The 24567-nt window shown below is 43.5% G+C and overlaps 1 protein-coding gene across 1 annotated transcript in view; it reads left to right on the top strand.

Moving 5' to 3' along the window:
• rgs7 (regulator of G protein signaling 7) overlaps positions 1-24567 on the top strand; it is a 301511-nt gene that overhangs the window by 264812 nt on the left and 12132 nt on the right. Inside the window, exons 7-13 of the mRNA XM_033025461.1 lie at positions 2810-2874; positions 4446-4522; positions 6626-6707; positions 13673-13747; positions 17584-17682; positions 17773-17834; positions 20085-20195. Of these exons, the coding sequence (XP_032881352.1) occupies positions 2810-2874; positions 4446-4522; positions 6626-6707; positions 13673-13747; positions 17584-17682; positions 17773-17834; positions 20085-20195 (571 nt within the window). The remainder of the gene's footprint in view (positions 1-2809; positions 2875-4445; positions 4523-6625; positions 6708-13672; positions 13748-17583; positions 17683-17772; positions 17835-20084; positions 20196-24567) is intronic.

Raw genomic sequence — 24567 nt, 5'->3', positions numbered from 1 at the left:
CCGGCTGGAAGGTGCTCCCGTGAGGGCGGCCCGACTAACGGCTGGAAGGTTGCATCCAGTGTGGGCGGCCCGGTTCGGGGCTGGACGGTGCTCACTTGAGGGCGGCCCGGCTCCCGGCTGGAAGGTACCCGTGGGGGCGGCCCGTGTCCCGGTGCGGGGCTGGAAGGTTGCTCCCATGAGGGACGGCCCAGGCTCACCGCTTGGAAGGCGCTCCCGTGGGGGCGGCCCGGTGCGGGAGCTGAGACGGCTCCTCGGTGAGGGGGGCCCAATGTGCGGGGCTGGAGACGGTGCTCCGGTGGCTGGAAGGGCGGCGGCGACCTGAATCCGGGCTCGGCGCGGGCCAGTGGATGACATCGTCGGGAGCTCGCGGGTCACAGGTTGAATGCCTGTTTCCGGAGCTCCCGTGGCAACAACTGCGTCCGCTGGACTGGAGGGCGGCAGCTTCGACCACCCCCGGGCCGCGGAGCTTGAACCACGGGACTGACTTACCATCGCCCGGTGGGGTATCGCCTCAGCGCAGAGGGAGAAGAGGAGGGAAGAGACAGCAACCCTAAGACTTTTGCCTCCATCACAGTGAGGAGGTGCTTGGTGAACTCACTGTGGTGGATGTTAATTTGTGTTTATTGTGTGTTGTTTATTATTACATGTATGGCTGCAGGCAACGACATTTCGTTCAGACCGAAAGGTCTGAATGACAAATAAAGGATTCAAAACTAGTAGAGTTACAACCTCCCATCTGCATGGACCTGAGTTCAGACCTGACTTTCAAAGTGTTTGTATGGACTTTGCATGTTCCCCTTGTGACCATGTGCGTTTCCTCTGGGTGTTATGATCCCCTTGCATTTCCCAAAGACCTGTAGGTTGACAGATTAATTGCTTGGTGTACATTGTCCCTTGAACAGGCAAATGGAAAATCCAGGGGGATTTGATGGGAATGCGAGAAGATTAAAGTAGGAATGGTGTAATTGAGTGTTCAACGGTACTGTATTGTCACATGTGCAAGTGCACAGTGAAATCCTTTTGTTAAATACAGTCTTGTAGAGTATTGCCATGCCTCAGCACATCCCGATTACCAAAGTGTACAGAAATAGTCCACCGAGCCCGCATGCAAGAGCTATGCTGTGGTGTCATTAATGTTTGATGTTGATGCCATGTTTGATGGTCAGCATGGGTGATGGGTATATGGAATGACTGCCAGAGGAGGTAGTAGAGGCAGGTACTGTAAGGTTTCGACCCGAAACTTCACCCATCCTTTTTCTCCAGACATGTCCTGGCCCGCTGAGTTACTCCAGCAGGTACTATGAATGAGACTTGGACAGGTACATGGATAGGAAAGATTTAGTGGGAAATGGGCCAAATGCGGGCAAATGGGACCAGTTTAGATGGTCAGTATTGAAGCTGGGTTTCTGGCACTGAATGCAGATTTGTAGGTTAATTGGCTTCTGTAAATTGTCCTTCGTATGTAGGATAGAGCTAGTCATAGAGTCATAGATTTTTACAGCATGGAAACAGGCCCTTTGGCCCAACTTGCCCACACCGGCCAACATGTCCCAGCTACATTAGTCCCACCTGCCAGCATATGGTCCCTATTCCTCCAAACCTGTCCTATCCATGTACCTGTCTAACTGCTTCTTAAATGTTGGGATAGTCCTTGACTCAACTACCTCCTCTGGCAGCTTGTTCCATACACCCACCATCCTTTGTGTGAAAAGGTTATCCCGCAGATACCTAATAATTATTTTTCCCTTCACCTTAAACTGGGCAAGAGACCTGGGCATCTACCCGATCTATTTCTCTCATGATCTTTTATACCTCTATAAGATCACCTCTCATACTCCTGCACTCCAAGGAATAGAGTCCTCACCCGCTGAGTTCCTCCTGAATTTTGTGTCTACCCAGTCTAATCAACCTCTGCCTATCGCTCAGACCTGCTAGACCTGGCACCATCCTTGCAAATCTTCTCAGTACCTTTTCCAGTTTGACAACATCATTCCTATAACACGTTGCCCAGAACTGAACGCAATACTCTAAATGTGGCCTCACCAACATCTTATACAACTGCAACATGACCTCCCAACTTCTATACTCAATATGTAGGAAGGAACTGCAGATGCTGTTTTATACCGAAGATAGAAACAAAATGCTGGAGTAACGAGTAACAGGCAGCATCTCTGGAGAGAAGGAATGGGTGATGTTTCGGGTCGAGACCCTTCTTCAGACTTGAGTCAGGGGAAAGGGAAACAAGAGGTGTAGATGATGTAGGGAGATATAAAACAAATGAATGAAAGATATGCTAAAAAGAAACGATGACAAAGGAAACAGGCCATTGTTAGCTGTTTGCTGGGTGAAAACGAGAAGCCGGTGCGACTTGGGTGGGGGAGAGATGGATATAGAGGGAATGTGCCGAGCATTTTTGAACACCCTATGTACCCGTGATGACACTTTCAACGAACTATGTACCTGTACTCCTAGATCTCTCTGCTCTATAACACTCCTAGAGCCCTATCACTCGCTGTGTATGCTCCAAAAATGCAACACCTCATATTTCTCTGTATTAAATTCAAGTGTAAAGTGATCGCTGGTCGGCATGGACACTGTGGGCCGAAGGGCCTGTTTCAACACTGTATCTCTAAACTAAACTAAGCTAAACTAAAAATGCAGTAGCAATTCTCTTGAGCTTGCCTCCGGTGCCCTTCCAGGCAGTGAAGACGTGATCATAGCACTATGCTGCATTGGAAAGAATCTACTCATCACTGTGTTGGTCTGTGCTTTTTCAAGGCATCAATAATTGTTTTACTTCTTTCCCCAGCGGTTTATCTCTGCAAGCGAACAATGCAAAATAAAGCCCGGTTAGAGCTGGCGGACTATGAAGCTGTGAGTACCCGTTTGATAAATTTATCCTGAAGAACAGAATTTACTAGCTATTTGGATAAGCACTGACTGACTCACCAAATGTATGCGCATCATCATCTTTTGATACTTAAAATACCAGCTTATAGAAAATGCCTCTCACTTTTCCAAATAGTTTTGCATTTAAGTTACATATTGCAATGGACTGAGGAAGGCTCAAATTATAAAGCGTGTGGAATGAGTCATGGGCTAATTGAATTTGGACTGTTTCTCATCTGGGATCCTATAATTTGATTAAAGAAGCTACAAACATAGGCTTGAAATTCTTACAACTAGCCATCCGGATAAAGGACATGTCAAAATAATATAGTCAATCACTTCCAGTAGGGAGCAAGATCAAAGTAACAATGAAAGTCACAACCATTTAGTGGAAGGAATTGTGAAGCTACTTTGATTGCAAAATATGAAGCTCCAACATGGGAACTGAAATTAAAAGAAAAAAATGCTGGAAGCATTCAGCAGGTCAGATTGCATTTATGAAATGGAAAGAAACAGAAATAAACTTACAGGTTAAATACCCTCTCTCAGAAGACGTCAGTTTTAAGTTTTAAAATGGTGTTCCTCAAGCTATCGTTAGATCTTGTTGAAACAGTGCAGGATAGGACAAAATGGAATGGCATGGAGATTTAAAGTGTCAACAAGTGGAACCTCAGGGTTGTTCATGCAGTCTGAGTGGAGGTATTCCATAAAGTCATCGTCATACTGCATAGAAACAGGCCCTTCGGCCCACAAATCCACGCCGACTAAGATGCCTCATCTCACCTCGTCCCATTTACTGATGTTTGGCTCGTATACCTCTAAACCTTTCCAATCCTTGTACCTGTCCAAATGGCTTTAAAAAACTGTGATAGTTCCTGCCTCAACTACTCAACGAAGGGCCCACTCCTGCACCTATTTTCTATGTTTCTATGTTTCTACTTCCTCTGGCAGCTTGTTCCATATATCCATCATTCCCTCAGTGAAAACGTTGCCCCTCAGGGTCCTATTAAATTTTATCCTCTCACCTTAACCCTATGTCCTCCATTCCTTGAATACATTACTTGAGTAAAAGATTCTGTATCTATTCCTTTCATGAAATTCATGATACCTATTGCCTACATACTCCTCTATAAGATCACCCCTCAGCCTTCTGTGCTCCTAGGAATAAAGTCGAACCTTCTCAACGATGGCTCGATTGTAATCATGTAAAGTCTTTCAGCTGACTGGTTAGCACACCCCAAAATCTTTGTTACTGTACCTCAGTACACAAGACAATAAACTAAAGTAAACTAAACCGAACCTTTCCCTATAACGCAGGCTCTCGAGTCCAGGCAAAGCCCTCATAAATCTTCTCTGCACTCTCTCCAGCTTAACGAATTGGTCACACATTCTCATTTCTACAATGTGGAGGAAACCACAATGTGAGCATCGAATGTAGTGCACTGGATTATAAACTGTGCAATCTTGTCTGGAGATTTTACCGACTACAAACATTAAGTGGTCTCAGGTGTTGGCTGCATTGATCATAAATTTGACATAGTCTGTTCAAATCCTAGGAGAGCCTGGCCCGTCTACAGAGAGCATTTGCTCGAAAATGGGAATTTATCTTCATGCAAGCGGAAGCCCAAGCAAAGTGAGTACAAGTTTCTTCTCATGGTATCACCAGCTCGAGTACATTTGGCTCCAGCACTGACATAGTTGTCACTAGCAGAGTGACTTCTTCCTTTCTCTCCCCTTAAATCTATGCGTTATTTTGGCTCAAATCACATTTAATTCAGCTGTAGCATTGGCAGCGATTACCAGGTGACAAGACAAAATGATTCGAGAATATTTACAGAATCTCCTTGGTGGAAAATGCACCATCCGAAAGGGTGGCACGGTGACACGGTGACACAGCGGTAGAGTTGCTGCCTTTCAACGCCAGAGACCCAGGTTCAATCCTGACTACAGGTACTGTCCTAAAGGATTTTGTACGTTCTCACTGTGGTTATGTGAGTTTTCTCCAGGTCCTCCGGTTTCCTCCCACACTGCAAAGATGTGCAAGTCTAGGTTAAATTGGCTTCTGTAAATTGTCCCTAGTGTGTAGGATAGTGCTAGTGTATGGGGTGATCACTAGTCGGTGGGCCGAATGGCCTGTTTCTGTGCTGTATCTATAAAGACTGCAATAAAGTCAGAGATATGATGATTACAGAGTCATTGAGAGGTACAGATGAAAGCAAGCCCTTCAGCCCACTGCACAATCATCCACACATTTGTACAAATCCTACTTTAATCCATCTTTTATTCTCCCCACATTCTTAACAACCCCCTGATTCTATTTAGCACATGCACACAAGGGACACTTTACAATGACCAATTAATCGGCCAACATGCCATGTTTGGGTGGCACGCCACTTGGATTTTCTCCGGGTGCTCCGGTTTCCTCCCACAGTCCAAAGACGTGCAGGTTTGTAGGTTAATTGGCTTATGTGAATTATCCCTAATGTGTAGGGTAGATCTAATGTATGGGTGGTCGATGGGTCGGCACAGACTCGGTGAGCTGAAGGGCCTGTTTCCACGCTGTAGCTCTAAACTAAAACAACGAAGAATTGGTGAAATCCAGATTGGCATCTCCACTGCTCTAAAGGTAAATTTCCCTTTCCTTTTGGCTCCTTGTCTGCACTCTCCATGAACACCAGCTCATCAAGACCCTGGTATCATGTCTCTATTGCTTTGCACATTTATCACCATCACCCTTATATTCTCCAAATTGTGTCCTAGTCAAAGGACTACAAAACCCTTCAGGTCCAAGCACTCATATAAACCATTGTCCTCTTAATCTGGATCTATGCATGTTCATCTGTCTCACCTTGAAATGTTAGTCTTTGATCTAACACACTCCTGCATTCAAGAATTCGCTTCCAAAACTGCATTGACTTTAAAATCTTTAGACTTTAGAGATTACAGGGTGGAAACTGGCCCTTCGGCCTCCCGAGTCCACACCAACCAGCGATGGCCCCGTATACCAGCACGATCCTACACACTAGGGACAATTTTACAATTTTACCTAATCCAATTAACCTACAAACTTGCACGTCTTTGGAGTGTGGGCGGAAACCTGAGCAGCTGGAGAAAACCCACCGGGTGAATGTCACAGGGAGAATGTGCAATCTCCTTACAGAAAGCATCCATAGTTAGGATTGAACCTGGGTATCTAGAGCTGAAAGCCAGCAATTCTACCGCTGTACCTCTGTGCCGGCTGCATTTAAAAGTTAGTTAAAAATCAATACATTCATTTGTACCTTGTTTGAAGTAAAGTGCTATATATGTCGTTATAGTCACAGATTGTACATTACAAAAATGGGCCCTTCAGCCCACTACATCAGTGCCCACCTTTTTGCTCATCTACTCTAATCCCTTGTCCCCTCATTAGTATCCTTCGTTATTCCCTTTCTCATGTATCTGTACACTGTGGATGGCTCGATTGTAATCATGTATAGTCTCTCTCTTGACTGGTTAACACGCAATAAAAACTTTTCACTGTACCTCGGTACACTTTACAATAAACTAAACTAAACATTTTGTGTCTCACCTATTTAAATGTTGGTCTAAATGCATTTTAAATGTAGCAATTATAACTGCATCCACCATCTCCTCTGGTAATGAGTTCCAAGTATCAACCATTCTCTGTGTACAAAGCATCATTCAAACATCCAGGATAAATAGATTCAAGAATAATTTCTGTTCTTTTTCACAGAGTTGATAAGAAAAGAGATAAAATTGAAAGAAAAATTCTTGACAGTCAAGAAAGAGCATTCTGGGATGTACACAGACCTGTGGTAAGTAAACTGTAAGTAAAGATGAAACGTGTGTAATGTTGTACTGTGTGCTGTTGCCTGCAATTACAGTGTATTCCCATCTTGAATACGCATGAATATCTGCATTAGGTGATGGTTGTGTGTGCGTGCTTATGCTGCTGCTGCTGCTGCTGCTGCTGCTGTGTGTGTTTGTTTGTGTGTGTGTGTGTGTGTGTGTTCTTATGCTGCTGTGTGTGTGTGTGTGTGTGTGCTTGTGCTGCTGTGTGTGTGGGTGGAGGGTTGGGGCAAATGGCCAACAATATTGTGGTCATCGTGCATTTATACTTCACTGTGCATTTATGATTAACAAACCTTTCCAAATGCCTGGTAGGTCACTTTGCTAAGTCGTTATTACGTAAAGTAAGTTTGGTTATTTGATGTTAGTGTTGTGGTCCTCCTATGAAAATGTAGTGAGATAATTGTGATTAAGTTTGATTAAGGTGTAGAAACAAGGAACTGCAGATGCTGGTTTACACAAAAGTGCTGGAATGATTCAGCGGGTCAGGCAACATCTCTGTAGAACATGAATTGGGAAGAAAGGTCCCAACCCAAAATGTGACTTATCTATGTTCTCCAGAACATACCACCGTTGAGTTACACCAGCAATTTGTGTGCTTTCGATTAAAGTGATTGGATTATAATAGCATGCTTCCTCTCAAATACAATAATCCATAGAACAAGTTATCAGGGAGATTTGAGAGGCCACTTATTCCAACTAGTTACAGGCACTGACTCAGGAACTTAATTGCTTCAAATAGGTACCTTAAGCGCTTCACAACTTAATTGGCATTTCAAATTGAATGTTGAATCCAATTGGGACTTCATTGAATTAGTAGGATATTGTGTTGCATTTGATCCTGTCCTTCCTTTTATTTAACTCACCTAAGTACAAAGGATTCAGAATAATATCAGTGGTTGTGGAATGTATATGTAATTATGGGGCTGAAATACTGAACCCTAATTCATAACCAATTCTAGTCACTAACAAGAAGTGAACAGGCAAAATCAAGTTCTCCATACATGGACTCTCACTACATTTTTGGTGATGAGTCCATTAAAGATGTCATTGATAGTTTGGCTCAGTTGAAATGATGGACTAGAGATCTAATTATAATCTCGGGTGAGGTAGTCCACATATTGTCCAGGGTTTAGACTTTAGAGACCCTTCAGCCCACCGAGTCTGCGTCAACCCCATACACTAACACTATCCTACACACTAGGGACAATTTACAAGTTTCATTGAAGCCAATTAACATACAAACCAGCACGTCTTTGGAGAATGGGAGGAAACCGAAGCACCCAGAGAAACCCCACGCGGTCACAGAGAGAACATACAAACTCCGCACAGACAGCTCCCGTATTCAGGATCGAACCCTGGTCTCTGGCGCTGTAAAGCAGCAGCTCTACCACTGCTCCACTGTGCCATCCAGCTCTCAATTCATACCCTCCAAGACCATCTCTGTTGCCATGATCTTCAATTCAGCCCACTCATTGATCTTTTACAGACCCTTGTCTTACCCAGTATTTTCAATAGCATTTGAAATTGAGAACTACCACTCTGGATGCACCTAAAATTCAAAATATATAGTGTATACATTGGCTCAAAAGCCCCACAATAACATAAATGTGTGTATCACTCCCTGTTAGTTCTAGACTGAGCAAATGTGGTCTACCTACCTCTTTGGTGACCCACGGGCTATCCTTGATTGGACTTTGCTGGCTTTACCTTGCACTAAACATTATTCCCTTATCTATACACTGTAAGTGGCTCGATTGTAATCATGTATTGTCTTTTCACTGACTGGTTAGCACCAAACAAAAGCTTTTCACTGTACCTCAGTACACATGACAATAAACAAAAGTTAAACTAAACTAAAACCACCTCACAGCATCACTTTAACATGACGTTTTGTGCAAGGGTGAATCTTTAGTCAGTGTGTGTTAGCAGAAGAGATATAGTAAGAAGAAAAGGCACATAACTAAAAGTCCACCTATCCCGCCAAGCATCAAAGTGCATCAGCATCTAGTGAGATGGACTTAGGAATTCTCATCTAGACACAAGCAGTTTTTAGTTTAGAGATACAGCATGGAAACAGGCCCTTCGGCCCACCGAGCCCGTTCTGACCAGCGATCACCCATACACTAGCTCTATCCAACACTAGGGAAAATTTGCAGAAGTTATTTAACCTACCAACCTGCATGAAGATAGACACAAAAAGCTGTAGTAAAGTTTTCTTTTCAACAATTCCCCATTTAATAATTGACGTTCGTTAGGTTATGTTGAGTCAGTATCACAGAGACTTGTATTCTAAGCAAAAATATCTAGGTGGTGATGCTAAATAATAATACTTTGATTATCAGCATAATTTCTTTTTTTACTTAAAAAAAGACAACATAATAACATCCACGGTGCATTATAAATACATTGAACCATTAATAACTGGAACCACAGTAACTGACTGTAGAAAGAGGAATAATTATTTTGTTGTTCCACAAATCTAAAAATAAAAGCCAGAGATAAATAATTGAGCTTGTTGATCCTTTCCAGCACTTACTATGGTGTTGTCAAAACATAAACTTTAAAGTATATGTTCTCATCTGTGTCAAAACCCCTTATGTTAAACAGAAGATACTTCTTACACCTCCTCCGTCTACTGGACAGTTTACCCAAGATGAGATTTGATTGATTACAATGATGATAACCAGTAACATGTTCTTTTTTTGGAGCAATATTGCTTGTTTCTGAGAAGCGTTTATATTGAACAGAAATGTTTAGTCTCAAAGGCAGTGAGAGAGGCTTTGAGTATAATGTTCCTGCAAGCAATTTATCTTCCCTTGGGGAAAACGAACAATGTAGATTTGGAAGTAGGGATAATAACCAGTGCTAAAAGTGTCAAAGTATAGCCAAAGGTTCTTAATTTCCTTTTGATATACAATCACAGGATTCTCTGCGAGAATTCTCTGGGTGGCACAATGGCTCAGTGGTAGAGTTGCTGCCTTACAGCGCCAGAGACCCAGGTTGGATCCTGACCCCGGGTTTGTATGGAGTTTGTACGTTCTCCATGTAACCACGTGGGTTTTCTCCGGTGCCCTAGTTTCCTACCACATTCCAAAGACATACAGGATTGTAGGTTAATTGGATTTGATAAATAATTATAAAATTGTCCCGAGTGTGTAGAATAGTGTTAGTGTATGGGTGATCACTGGTCTGCGTGAACTTGGTGGGCCGAAGGGCCTGTTTCCACGCTGTATCTCTAAAGCCTCAAGTAAATTGAAAGCAAAACATTATTAGGTGCACTACAAAGTCAAGGATGTAATTTTATTATAATCAAAGCCTCTCACTCTCTTCGAGTACAGCACAGTGGCGTATCTGGTAGAGTTGCTGCCTTACAGCGCCAGAGACTTGGATTTTATCCTGACCTTGGGATCTGTCTGTGTGGAACTTGCATGATCTCCCTGTCACCATGTGAGTTTCTTCCCACATTCCAAAGACGTGTGGGTTTGTAGGCTTTGGACGTAAGAGATACAGTGCGGAAACAGGCATTTCTGCCCCGTACACTAGCACCATACTACACACTAGGGCCCCTTCTTCAGACCTCTGAGGGAAAAGGGATAGGTGACATTTTGGGTTGAGATCCTTCTTCAAACCTCTTTAGAAAAGAAAAGAAACAGGTGTGAAGAAGGGTCTCGACCTAAAACGACACCTATTCCTTTTCTGCAGAGATACTGCCTGATCCACTGAGTTACTCCAACATTTTGTGTCTATTTCTAGTGTTTATATGTGTGGCTGATGAGAAACCATAAGTGGATATTGCCTTCAAATATTTGGACTGATTTTCTCAACTTATATAGATGTTTACCTTTTTTTACATAAAAAAGGGACAATCTCTAACAGACCATTTCCCTGTTAATACAAGCACCCCCCCCCCCCCCCCCCCCCCCACTCCCCCCCCCCCCCCCCCCCCCCCCCCGCACTATATTTTATAGTATACACAGTTTTACACATTTTATATTTCCCAGCGACAAAGAATTTACAAGATGCTGCGTCTCTTGGTTTTAATGAATCTACTGGGACATAAATGGAACTAATGCCAAGCAATTCATTTTGCATTTCCAGAAATAGAATCCAATCATCCCACTGCACCGAGTGGCAACAATAAGTTATTAATCCAGGGTCTGCGTCATTAAGGGCAAGTTGTCAGAGTTTTTCTGTAATTCCTACAGCTTTCTGGAATTATAATTCTGTGCAGAGGAGCTGCAAAGAATATGAAAGCAGAAATGCTGGAAAGGATCACTGGGTCAGCCAGCATCTGTGGAGAGAGGAACAGACTTCAAGTTGATAGGGAGGTCATTACCTTCTATCTCTCCCTCAAAACAAGGGCGTTCTTTGAACCTAAGCCTTGATTAGCCAGGGCAGCACAGTGACACAGCTGGTCATAAGGTCATGAAGAATAGGAGTAGAATTAGGCCATTCGGCCCATCAAGTCTACCGCCAGTCAATCATGGCTGATCTATCTCTTCCTCCAAAGCCCATTCTCCTGCCTTCTCATAACCTCTAACACCTGGTCGACCTTTAGCATCCAGCCGCGGTAGGAAACAGAACAAAACACAAAGTGCTGGAACAACTCATGAGTCAGGCAGCATCCGTGGAGGGAATGGACAGGCAACTTTTCAGGTTGGGACCCTTAGAGATATAGAGTTATACAGCATGGAAATATGCCCTTTGGCCCAACTTGCCCGCACCGACCAACATGTTCCATCAACACTAGTCCAACCTGCATGCATTTATCCCACTAAACCTGTCCTATCCATGTACCTGTCTAACTGTTTCTTAAACATTGTCTCAACCACCTCCTCCAACAACTTGTTCCAAACAGCCACCACACGTTGAGTTAAAAAGTTACCCCTCAGTTTCCTATTAAATCTCCCCTCCCCGCCCCCTCACCTTGAACCTATGTCCTCTGGTTCTCGATTCCCCTACTCTGGGCAAGAGACGCAAGTCTGTTTACCCGTTCTATTCCTCTCATGAATTTGTACATCTCTATAAGATCACCCCTTATCCTCCTGCGCTCTAAGGAATTAACCTCTCTCTATAGCTCAGGCCCTCGAGTCCTGACAACTGGTCGGGACCCTTCTTCATGCAGTTCCTTCTCGTAACTAGTTTTCCATGGTCTAAATTAGATGATAATTTGCATCCTCACCTAGAACAACTTTGGTAGGAGAAAGTAACATTAACTGTCTTGTCACCCAGTAGATGACCTTTATGGGAGTAGCAAGATTACTTTATGTACTGGACTAAAAGCACTTTCTCCTTATGTTAAATGCATGAGAAGGCATTTCATGAGCTGTGGTGGATGAGAAAGTCAGGAGGAAAGTGGATACCTGACAACTCAAGGACTGGATGAGGGAATTGAGATCAGAAGCACGCAGGCTTGTGGCATCAGGTTCTTTGTACGGAGTGGGATATGATGAAGTATGACATTGTGATGTTAATAGAGGGATAAAATAGGGAGTTGCAACAAGGGACAATTTTAACTGCAGTTCCAAACCAGTGCCAACACCAGGACTACAGGTTTTAATGTCAGGTTTTTAACAACTCTGAACTTGAAGGGTACAAGATGGCGCCAGAAACATGGGGACTTGTGTGTACTGACTGCTATCTTACCCTGTTGTACTTAAGTATGATTGTGCCTACTGGGTAGTAAGATTGTTACTGAGCAATATGCAAAAAAGTGATGTCATTGTCCCTAGTTCCATGTGACAATAAAATACCATTGAATAAAGTACCATTGAATTTAACAGACACCTACCTGAAGCAGGTTCCAAGACAAACCACCAACACGGACTTCCGCATTCAGCTACCCTTTGAATATCATCAAAGCCTTGTTATGAAGGCTTTCCTACATGAATAAAACCTCCTACTTGCCATGCCTGCATAAGTGAATTTTGTTTAGTTTAATTTAGAGATACAGCATGGAAACAGGTCCTTTGGCCCACAGAGTCCGCACCGACCAGCAATCCTCGCACATTAACACTATCCTACACACACTAGGGACATTTTTTTAAATTTATACTAAGCCAATTAACCTACAAACTTATACGTCTTTGGAGTGTGGGAGGAAACCGAACCGGGGAAACACATGCAGGTCATGGGGAGAACGTATAAATTCCATACAGACAGCACCCGTCGTCAGGTTCGAACATGGGTTTCATACGCTGTAAGGCAGTAGCTCTACTGCTACGCCACCATGCTGCCCAGAATTTCATTGAAATGACATGGATATCATGCCATTGGATGCCACCATTTATGCAGGCAGCCTATGATTTATCTTTGGTAAACAAAATTGCAGACTTCAAAGTTGTGCAGTATTACAGCCAGTATTCCTGGTGAAAGTTTATTGCGTAACATGGTGCACAATAGAATTTCTAGATTATGAGATATACATGACGTGTTTCAAGAGCGTTTTATCTTTCTTTTATTTTCATGAACAGTTTTTCTCCATTGGGGGCCTGTTGACTATTTCTCATGCTCTCTGGGAAAGCTTGACATTATGGTACCTTTTCTGCTGACTATATACTTTGGGTCAAGTCATTTCTACAACACAAAAGAATTGGATAAATACGACACAAAATAAGTCCCGGCATGTTATCCGTAGCACAGTGATGTTGAGTTCCATACTGTGACTAGCAAAGTATTTTTGTGTCCCATTGCTCATCAAATAATTTTACAAGTCGGTGCTTCACCTTTGATATATAATTAGGCAATTATTTTTAAACATTTGAAGTCTCAGATCAACTATGTAAAGTTTTATCTGGTTTCATGGCTTCATGGACTGAGGGTCAGCATTTTTCAATACATTTTGGTGCTGAGGATTATGTAAGCTACGTGTAGATATGGAAAATTAAAATATGTATTAAGTGAAAATTATGATGCACGTTTTTTTTAGCCAGGATGTGTAAATACTACAGAAGTCGACATCAAGAAATCATCGCGAATGAGAAATCCTCACAAAACAAGAAAGGTAAAATGTATTTCAAAAAGATCTAAAAGAAGATTGATATATTGACAGTGGAAGCATGTGGTCCATTGTGAAATGCAGTACTATGACAAAATATTGTGTATTTCAGTGTATACTGGCAGAACATAGGGAAATCCAATTTTTCGACAGAGCATTGTGCAACCAAATATGTTGGCAGAACAATGAGAAACCTAATGCAAAGCTGAATATTTTGAATCTTGTCAAGATTCAAGATTCAAGAGAGTTTATTGTCATGTGTCCCCTGATAGGACAATGAAATTCTTGCTTTACTTCAGCACAACAGAACATAGTAGGCATGGCTACAGAACATGACTCCATTGTCAAAATGCATTATCAAAGCATTACAATGAAATTCATTGTTTGCATGAAACTCGGAGAGCAACCAGTGTACCTGGTAATGATGGGTACAATGATAAATACAGCAGACAGAAGGTAAAACAGCAGAATGGTGCAAATCTGAAATAGTGTGAAAACAAGACTAAAGTGCAATAATGGAATAACTGAGTGAGGTAGAGGTAGGAGTAGATAGCAGCTCCTCTGGGAAGTGGGTGTGAAAGAGGAGCTTGGTTCAGAAATCAGACAGAGTTGGGGAAGAAAATGAGAGGAATAGATCGGATAAACACACATTCCTGAATGCCTTGCGGACATCATACTTGGACTTCTTGTGCAGCATGGGGTCACCTTTCTTGAAAATCTCAGATCTGGACTTTAGCAGAGAGCCAATCTCCCTGTTCATCCATGGTTCCATGATCATTAAATGTCTGAATATTTGGGGGAATGAGTTAGTGTAGGAAATTGGCACTGGGGTTAAAGTCCTGCCATGAACCCAAAGAATGGTGGCCCCTGCAAGGGCTTCTTGCTTCTTTATCTTGTGTTCTAATGTGAATTCAATCCAAAATTGTGCTGATTGACAAACACAGAGAGAAAAAGTGATTGCTTAATATTTTCACAGCAAAATCGTTGGTGTCCTGCTGAATGTTCATCGATTAATTGACATTACTGAAAAGGAAACATTGTTAGCACACGACTTAGGAGCTTGTAGTGAACGAATAGGTCATCAACATTTATTACACACTGAAACCGATTCATTAGCTGCACAGTGCATTAGGATGGCAGGATGGCCTGATATGGGTGCAGGTAGTGATACATGAACACATATCCCTTTTCCTTAGCAAGCCTGATTTGTTTTTTATTGTAGACCATTCTCTCTGCAACTCCCTGGTCAACTCGTCCCTGCCCACCCAAACCACCTCCTCCCCAGGTACTTTCCCTTGCAACCATAGGAGATGCAACACCTGGCCTTGTACCTCCCCCCTCAACTCTATCCAAGGACCATGACAGTCTTTTCAGGTGAGGCAGAGGTTCACTTGCACCTCCTCCAACCTCATCTACTGTATCTGCTGTTCCAGGTATGGACTCCTATATATCGGCGAGACCAAGCGCAGGCTCGGCAATCGTTTCGCTGAACACCTCCGCTCAGTCGGCCTAAACCTACCTGATCGAATGGTTGCTCAACACTTTAACTCCCCCTCCCACTCCCACACTGACATTTCTGTCCTGGGCCTCCTCCATTGTCAGAGTGAGACCCAGCGCAAATTGGAGGAACAACACCTCATATTTCACTTGGGCAGCTTACACCTCATTGGTATGAACATTGACTTATCTAACTTCTTGCTTTCCCTCTCTCTCCATCCTCTCTCCCTTCCCAGTTCTGTGACCAGTCTTACTGTCTCCGACTACATTTTATCTCTGTTGCTTTGTTGTTACCTACTCCCAACTAACAATGATCCATTCTACATGTTCCTTGAGCTCCATTCCCTTTGTCCTGTTTCACACCTTACACTTCCTTATATTTACACACCCTTATCTATGTTACGCCCACTCCTCTGACATCAGTCTGAAGAACTTTTTCACACAGTCTGTGAGTCTGTGGAATTCTCTGCCTCAGAGGGTGGTGGAGACCGGTTCTCTCGATACTTTCAAGAGAGGGCTAGATAGGGCTCTTAAAGATAACAGAGTCAAGAGATATGGGGAGAAGGCAGGAACGGGGTACTGGTTGTGGATGATCAGCCATGATCACATTGAATGGCGGTGCTGGTTCGAAGGGCCAAATGGCCTACTCCTGCACCTATTGTCTATTGTCTACTGTCTATTGTCTATTGTCTATAAGAAGGGTCTCGGCCCCGAAACGTTACCCATTCCTTCTCTCCAGAGATGTTTACATATCTGTTGCGCTGTTGCAAGTAAGAATTTCATTGTTCCGTTTTGGGACATATGACGATAAAACACTCATGCCTCTTGACTCTGAAAACCATGGGCTTTCAAGGCCAGATTAAAGCTCTATATAATTAAAAAACTTTGAAACTTGAAGGATACAAGGTGGTGCTGTAATGTGGCTGCCTCAGTATAAGCTACTATTCTTACAATCTTCTCCATGGGTTTGATAGTGCTCATGCATAGTATAGGATTTTGCTGAATTGTATGCAAAAAAATAATTTCATTGTATCTAGCGACATATGACAATAAAGTGCCACTGACCCATTGAATCGTTCGCTTGTGTGTCAGACGACGTGTAGCTCGCTGCTGGTTTCTGTCGTCCAACATGTTGGCAGAATTGGTCGCCCGCCGCGTCACATAGTGCAACGGGTCATTGTTTCCGGGGATCCCCAACCATTGAATTAAAAGCCAAAAATTACGAAAGTGGCGGCGCTGTCAAACGGCTGCGGCTCGCCTGCAGTCCGTCTGTCTTTACTTTTTTTTGTTGTTTTTCTTGTCTTGTTTTAGTCGAATTTTAGTTATTAGGCTGTGTTATGTGTGGGGGGGCTGAAACATGGTTTTCTGTCTCTCCCTTTGGGGGAATGCGACTCTTCATGTCGTATCCCCCTTCTCTGCCTCCGTCTGCGCTGAGGCCTAATGGCGGAGCTGGCGGCCTCAAACCTGCGACCGACCTCGAGGCTCCGGAAACCGAGCCAGCCAGGACTCACCAGTGCGAGGCTGGCCATCTTCGAGCTGCGGCGGCGCTCCGGTGGCAGCGGCACGGCTTTGGGCTGGGACGGCGCTCCAGTGAGGACGGCCCGGCTCGGGGCTGGGACGGCGCTCCAGTGAGGACGGCCCGGCTCGGGGCTGGGACGGCGCTCCAGTGAGGACGGCCCGGCGCGGGGCTGGGACGGCGCTCCAGTGAGGACGGCCTGGCTCGGGGCTGGGACGGCGCTCCGGTGGCAGCGGCACGACTCGGGGCTGAGACGGTGTTCCGGCGGCTGAGGCGGTGTTCTGGCGGCGGCGACCTGAATCCGGGGCTCGGCCGCGGGCCAGTGGACGACATCGTCGGGAGCTCGCAGGTCACAGGCTGGTGCCTGTTTTCCGGAGCTCCCGCGGCAACAGCTGCATCCGCTGGACTGGAGGGCGGCAGCTTCGACCACCCCGGGCCGCGGAGCTTGAACCGGCCCGTTCGCGGAGCTCGGTTGAGCCGCGGGACTGATACCATCGCCCGGTGGGGTATCGCCTCAGCGCAGAGGGAGAACGAGGAAGGAAGAGACAGTAACTTTAAGATTTTGCCTCCATCACAGTGAGGAAGTGCCTGGTGAACTTACTGTGGTGGATGTTAATTTGGATGTTAATTTGTGTTAATTTGTGTTTATTGTGTGTTTTGTTGTTTATTATTAGATGTATGGCTGCAGGCAACGACATTTCGTTCAGACCGAAAGGTCTGAATGACAAATAAAGGATCTAATCTAATCTAATCTAAAAAATGAGTTAACAGGAAAACAAGCCCCTGACTGCCAATTCGTAATTGTTCAACTTTCCATCCTGTTGTCTAGTCTGTCTATGGGCTACAAAATGATGTCCGAGGTCACAGTCCCACCCACACACCTGCTCCAGAAGCAAAGCAACCAACAGTAGAAGAATTACATCAACAGGTCAGTAATATTGTCCAGATTTCATTTATACAACAAGACCAACCTTTTACAGCATGTTGAGTTTAATTTGACATTTGTTTTCTTTCACAGATAAAATTCTGGCAAATGCAACTGGATAGGCATCGGTTAAAAATGTCCAAAGTTGCAGAGAGGTAGGTTCCTATTATTCATTCGCAGGTACTCTCACAACATTTAAAAGACATTTGGACAGGTACATGGATGGATAGGATAGTTTTAGAAGAATTTGGGCCAAATGCATGCAGGTGGGACTAGTGTAGATGGAGCACGTTGGTTGGTGTGGGCAAGTTGGGCCAAAGGGTCTGTTTCGGCGCTGTATGACTATGACAATGTGTTGCTCTGCTGATAATTCCCTGTTGTTTCTCAGTCCTCTCTGCACCAAGCACCATCTCCCGACCCATCATCTGTCCTGACCCATCATCATCGCTGAGTTCCTCCAGCACTTTGCGCTTTGCGCACCCTCCACTAATCCTGGTTTGTGTTATGTATAAAATGAGATGAGATTAGATGGCACAGTGGTGCAGCGGTAGAGCAGCTGCCTCACAGTGCCTGAGACCCTGAACACGGATGTTGTCGGTGCGCAGTTTTATGTTCTCCCTGTGACCACATGGGTTTTCTCCGGGTGCTCCGGTTTCCTCCCACATTCCAAAGACATGCATGCTTGTAGGTTAATTGGCTTTTGTAAATTCCCCAGTGTGCAGTATGTTAAAATGGGATAACATTGAACAGGTGATCAATGGTTGGCGTGGACTCGGTGGGCTTGTTTCCACGCTATTTTTAAAACTAAAACTGAAATATTACATCAAATATATGTATCAAACCCGTACTCAGCAGTGTAGAAAGGAACTGCAGATGCTGGTTTAAACCGAAGATAGACACAAAAAGCTGAAATAACTTAGCGGGACAGGCAGCATCTCTGGAGAGAAGGACTGGTTGATGTTTCGGGTCGAGACTCTACCTCAGACTCAAGAAGAAGGGTCTCGACCCGAAACGTCACCCATTCCTTCTCTCCAGAGATGCTGCCTGTCCCGCTGAGTTACTCCAGCTTTTTGTGTCTATTCAGCACTCACACTCCTTTATATTAATATCAACCAGTAGTTGGCTTGAAGACATTGGGTTCAGTTAAAATATGGACTTTAAATAAATTATTTACACTTAGACTTCAGTGAGGGAGTGTTTTTATTGGAAGAATTACATTTTGAATAATGTGCTAAATTGGGTGGGCAGAAAGTAGATCATGTTACAATTTCAAAAAGAGCAACAGAGTTCTGTCAACATCCTGGCCAACAGCCATTAACCATTAGTGTGATGGACAATTGACTGGTCGACAGGCTTTAGGTGAGAGGGGAAAAGTTGAAAGGTGATGTGTGAGGTAACATTTTTACAGAGTGTGATGAAGGCGTGGAACGGGTTGCCAGGGTCGGTGGTTGATACAGATACGATAGTGGCATTTAAGAGGCTTTTGGATAGACAGGGAAAGGAGGGATGTGGATATGCACAGGTTGATAAGACATGGTCTTGGTGTCATGTGCAGCATGGAGATTGTGGGCAGAAGATCCTGCTCATGTGCTGTACTATGTTCTATTCATTGTTAGTACTGCTGTTTCATCTGCAATATATAGTTTATTGATTCCTATTGATTCCTATTAACGTAGAATTGCAATGTAAATACCATCTATCCTTTCCAGATCAGCATATCTTCCATCCTTCTGACAATGTTGACTTCAGTACCTCAGCTCACGAAACAAATATTTTGACTACCTACTTTCCCCATTCTTATATGTCTGCACAGATCTAAGTTATTCGGATAAAATATTCATAATTCATAGGAATAATGTGCGATTGTTTGCACTTCACCGCAAGAAGAAAATGAAGAAAAGGTTCAGGCACAGACACATAATGGGCGGCACAGTGGCGCAGTGGTAGAATTGCTGCCTCACAGCGCCAGAAACCCAGGTTCGATTCTGACTACAGGTGCTGTCTGTACGGAGTTTGTGCAGTTAATGTCACTGTGTATGTTTTCTCCTGGTGTTCCGGTTTCCTCCCACACTCCAAAGACATACAGGATTTTAGGTTAATTGGCTTTGGTAAAATTGTAAATTGTCCCAATGTGTGTTTAGGGTAGTGCTAGTGGATGGGGTTAACACTGGTCAGTGCGGACAGTGGGCCGAAGGACCTGTTTCCACGCTATATCTCTAAAGTTTAAAGTTTAACTTGTCTCTGCCATTATATTCCGAGTGCACAGAAACTCCAGGTGCTGTCACCTTGATCTGAATGATATACTTGCATTTTTGAAGACCAATTAACCCTCCAGTTAGAAAATGTGGTTCTTGATGTTATAAGTAGCATGCTTTTATCTCACCTGCTGTTTATTTTGACTTTAGCCTGATAGGGTACACAGAACAATACATGGAATTTGATCCATTCCTCATAAATCCTGAACCTTCAAACCCATGGACGTCTGATGATATTTCCTTCTGGGAACTGGAAGCAAGGTCTGTCTTTACTTTTTCTCTTCCACTAGAAAATAGCAGCCATTCCTTACATTCCAAAGTCTGTCATCCACTTTCCAATGCAGCAGCTTTTTAAAAGAGCAGTATGCATTTAAAGTTGTCAAACGTGTACATTCAAAGTTTTAAGTAACATTTGGTCACTTAATTTTATACTTTGCCTTTATGTGTTCTTTGCTCGTGCAATAGCTTGTATTGTTGAAGATAGACACAAAAAGCTGGAGTAACTCAACGGATCAGACAGCATCTCTGGAGAAAAGGAATAGATGATGTTTCGGGTCGAGACCATTCATCACTCTTGTCTCTGTACACCTATTCTTTTTCTCCAGAGATGCTGCCTGACCCACTGCGTTATTCCAGCATTTTGTGTCTATCTTCGGTGTAAACCAGCATCTGCAGTTCCTTCTTACACAGCTTGTTTTGTTATTGCTTATATTGCACAGTCTGGATATAATGGGTCAGACTGCTGCTGAGCGGAGACAGTCTGCATTCATTCCTTTAGTTTGCTGGCAAAGAAATACCAGGGAAATACTCATTGAATTTTTATATAATGCTGATAACTTGAGAAATTAAAATATTTCCTTCATCGATTTTATTTTATGTGTCTCATTCTAAACTCCATAGAAATCTTACCAATTTTATAAAGTTCCTCTAAATATATGCTCTTACGAGCTGGAATTGGACATTTTTAATAACAGCAAAATAATAGCAAAAGACCTGACACAATGGTAAATTAAGTGTTTTTTTATTAATAATCATAAACGTTATTTGAAAATATTTGATAATTCATTAAATTGCAAAGAATATTGTTCCATTGCATTCTCATAATAGGGGCAGAGTAATGTGCAGTGATTTGCATTACTGTGTAATCTACAGGAACTAGATGTGAAATTGATAAAACAGACACAGACCTGCATTTCCAACTGTTTAAATCCTCTCTCCAGTGCCCTCCACTGGAATTGTGCAGTTAATATCTACGGTTATATCAGACAGGGCTATCGACAGGTGTTAAATTATAAAACACATTTGTGCCATTGAACTGCACAATGTGTAGAATCTTGCAGCTTTGTCATGTTGAGTTTATTATATTGTGTGGATTTCTTCAAACCTGGGACATTAAAACAATGGCAAGTTTTTGTCACTTTCCTTTATCCTCCCAATGAAGAATTGCAAACATTTAATTAATGGTCAAATTACAATAAAGCTTAAATAATCAATGTCTCAAAGTTGCTGGTTTAGTTTAATTGCCACAGACCCTAAATTCTTCCAGTTTTATTTTGAACAGTACATATCATTTCACTGTACCAATTGGTACATGTGACAAATAAATGTATCTTGTATCTTGTATCATATACCATAGCTATAACCACACAAAATACATATAACAACACAATTTATTGTCCCCAAAAGTAACATTGAGTGCATGCAGCTATAGATTGGGATGAAATATGTATCAGATTTTTTTTAAATTTCTCTAACGTATAAATTTGTACGGGAAAGTAGCAACGTAGTCCTATCAGTGGAAAGTAGAAATGTTTAATCTTGAAAAAGGCACCAAAAACAGATTGAGATCCAGAATCGTCTCACTCAGTGTCTCTGTGGAATGCCTGTTTAGATAAGTTCAGACACTGAGATTCCAAAATACAAATACTTTAGTTTGCTGTTTTAATATCAAATGGGTTTTGAGATAACAGGGAGAGCTTTCAATAGCTGCAGGAATGTTGTTGCATAGTTGAACTGTTTAATGGATAAAGAGTCTGCTCCAATCTTTTGTGCAGAGAATGTCAGATTGCCTGGACCACTTCCTAACGACCTGTCTGACGCAAAGGGTAACACAATGGTCCTTAAAAAAGATGAATGGTGAACTCAACACTTCTCTCCTTCCCTACTCTGTTAGCTCAGGATCTAACCCTTGGCTAGAATTTGTAGGATATTTATGGCTCCTCAATGCAACATTTAAAACAATAAATGAATGGTCATTTGATCCTTGACCATAACTTATATCATGCCTATTTTCAAAGTATTGGGTTAATAAAAGATATTGAAGGATATGGATGTTAAATAAGACAGTATGTTTTACTACAATGATGCCAATTTTTAATCAATTTGTAGCAGTGGTGCAACGTTATAGCTGCTGCCTTACAGCACCAGAGACCCGGGTTTGATCCTGGCTCTAGGGGCTGCCTGCACGGAGTTTGTACGTTCACCCTTTGACAGCGTGGGTTTTCTCCGGGTGCTCCAGTTTCCTCCCACATTCCAAAGACCTATAGCTTTGTAGGTTAATTGGCTTCTGTAAATTGCAAATTGTCTCTAGCGTGTAGGATAGTGCTAGTGTACGGGATAATAATAATAATAAATTTTATATTTAATGGGCGCCTTTCATACAAAATCTCAAGGACACCTTACATAGTAAACATATAATCGGAATATAACAATAAGGACATCACAGAGACACAAATTAAAAACAGGATTCGATCCAAAAACAGAAAATCAAAAACACAGTGTGAAGAGGGAGCAGCGGCAACCAAATCGTGCCAGCGTCCACTCTCTCTTCACGGCAGCCATCTTGGACACAGACCTACAAGACTACAAATAGACAAAAAAAAAAATCATCCCCCCACAGTGGATAGCACTGTGGAGGAAGGCACAATGTCCAGTCCCCACCCCATGTTCACCCCAAAGTCAGGCCTATTGAGGCCACCGCAATTGCCTCTACGGAGGCCCGATGTCCCTGGCCGTTCTCACCGGGTGGTCTTGCCCCAGCGTCGGGAGAGTCCTTTCGGCGGCTGGGCCACCTGGAACTGCCGCTTCTTGGTTGGAGCCCGCGGCTGCCGAAGCCGACAAGGCCGCGCCGGTTTGGAGCTCCCAGGCTCCCGCTGTTGAAGTCGGCGCCGCCTCTACGCTCCGCACTTCGCACTTCGCACGGGATGATCGCTGGTCGACGCGAACTCGGTGTATCTCTAAAGTCTGCATCTAATACAATGACGTGATTGTTTAAATTAATAAATCCCATTCAATGAACAGGTTTCTCTTCTTGAAATGTAATGGGCCTGTCCCACTTAGGCGATTTTTTCGGCGACTGTCATAGTCGTAGCAGGTCGCCTAAAAACCGCCGACTGGACCCCCCCCGACAACAATGTCTACAACAACCTACCACCTTGTCGATGTCAAGCCACGGCAAGCAACCGACAACCGGCGACCCATTAGGACGTCCACGCCTACGACAACCTACGTCCACCCGCGACAAGCTACGACAAGGTACGACCCTGTCGGCGACAACCGAAGACCACTTAAGACAATTCAGTCGCCGGTACCTGTCGCTGGTTGATGTAGGTTGACGTAAGTAGACACCAATGGAATTCACCGAAGTCAGCACCGGCGACAACCTATGCCATCCTGGCGACAACTTACGACAGCACCTACGTCAGGAGAAGTCAAGCTACGATCATTGGTGTCAAGCCTACTGTCGCCGACTGTCGCTGAAATGTTTTGAATATTTCAAAATCCAGCTGGATTTTCAAAATCCAGAAAAAATGATTTTTTCTGATCTTTTTTTTAGATCAGAAAAAGGCTACGATTCTTTGGGCGACTGAGGAGACTACTCACGTCCATACAAGCGACACCCCTGCAACCATGTGGCGACAACCTAGTCACCTGTAGTCGCCTAAAAAATCGCTTCAGTGGGACAGGGGCATAAGTGTATGCAGGAACAAAAACTGCAAGCTCGCTCATTTATTTAAAAATTGTTGCCTGGAAAGTGGACCCTATTTTAAGCATAATGTGCATGTAAAGGGCACTTTATTCAAATGAGATTGTGCTAGTGATCATTCTGGGTCAATTAGCAACCATTCCAAAATTATCCTAGTCAGTTTTAGTTGCACAATCTATTGTGGCCATTTCTGCTTTAACAACATGAATTGACTATTAAACATGTATATTGATTATGACCTGAAATTTTCGCTCATGATAAATCAAGGGGTGAACCCGCACAATTGACAATGACAATTGAAGAACCCATGTGGCATCACGGCTCGGGGCCACTCAAGTTGTGGGATTGGATGGGGCCAGATCCTTGTGGGAGAAGTACCATCTCACACAGGAGAGGGCAAAGACCCCTCTAGTCCACTCAGCAATTATTCCCCTCACCACCATTCCAATTATTTATGCTGCCGTACTGTGGAGAGGGTTCTTTTAGAACTGAACCACCTGGTCACGGCCTCCAAGAGTCCAGCAGTACCAGAATGGTCCACCCAGGTTGCCCAGGGGCCGAGATACCTACCCACAAATTTGACCCGCTGATCAGTCATGTAAGTCCCGATGAGGTTGAGATCAGCTGCCTCACCCGGTTAAGGCCCCA

The sequence above is a fragment of the Amblyraja radiata genome, chromosome 8 (assembly GCF_010909765.2).
Source record: "Amblyraja radiata isolate CabotCenter1 chromosome 8, sAmbRad1.1.pri, whole genome shotgun sequence".
In the NCBI taxonomy this organism is placed as follows: domain Eukaryota; kingdom Metazoa; phylum Chordata; class Chondrichthyes; order Rajiformes; family Rajidae; genus Amblyraja; species Amblyraja radiata.
The sequence above is the reverse complement of the archived record's forward strand: the minus strand, read 5'-3'. Positions and strand labels throughout refer to the sequence as shown.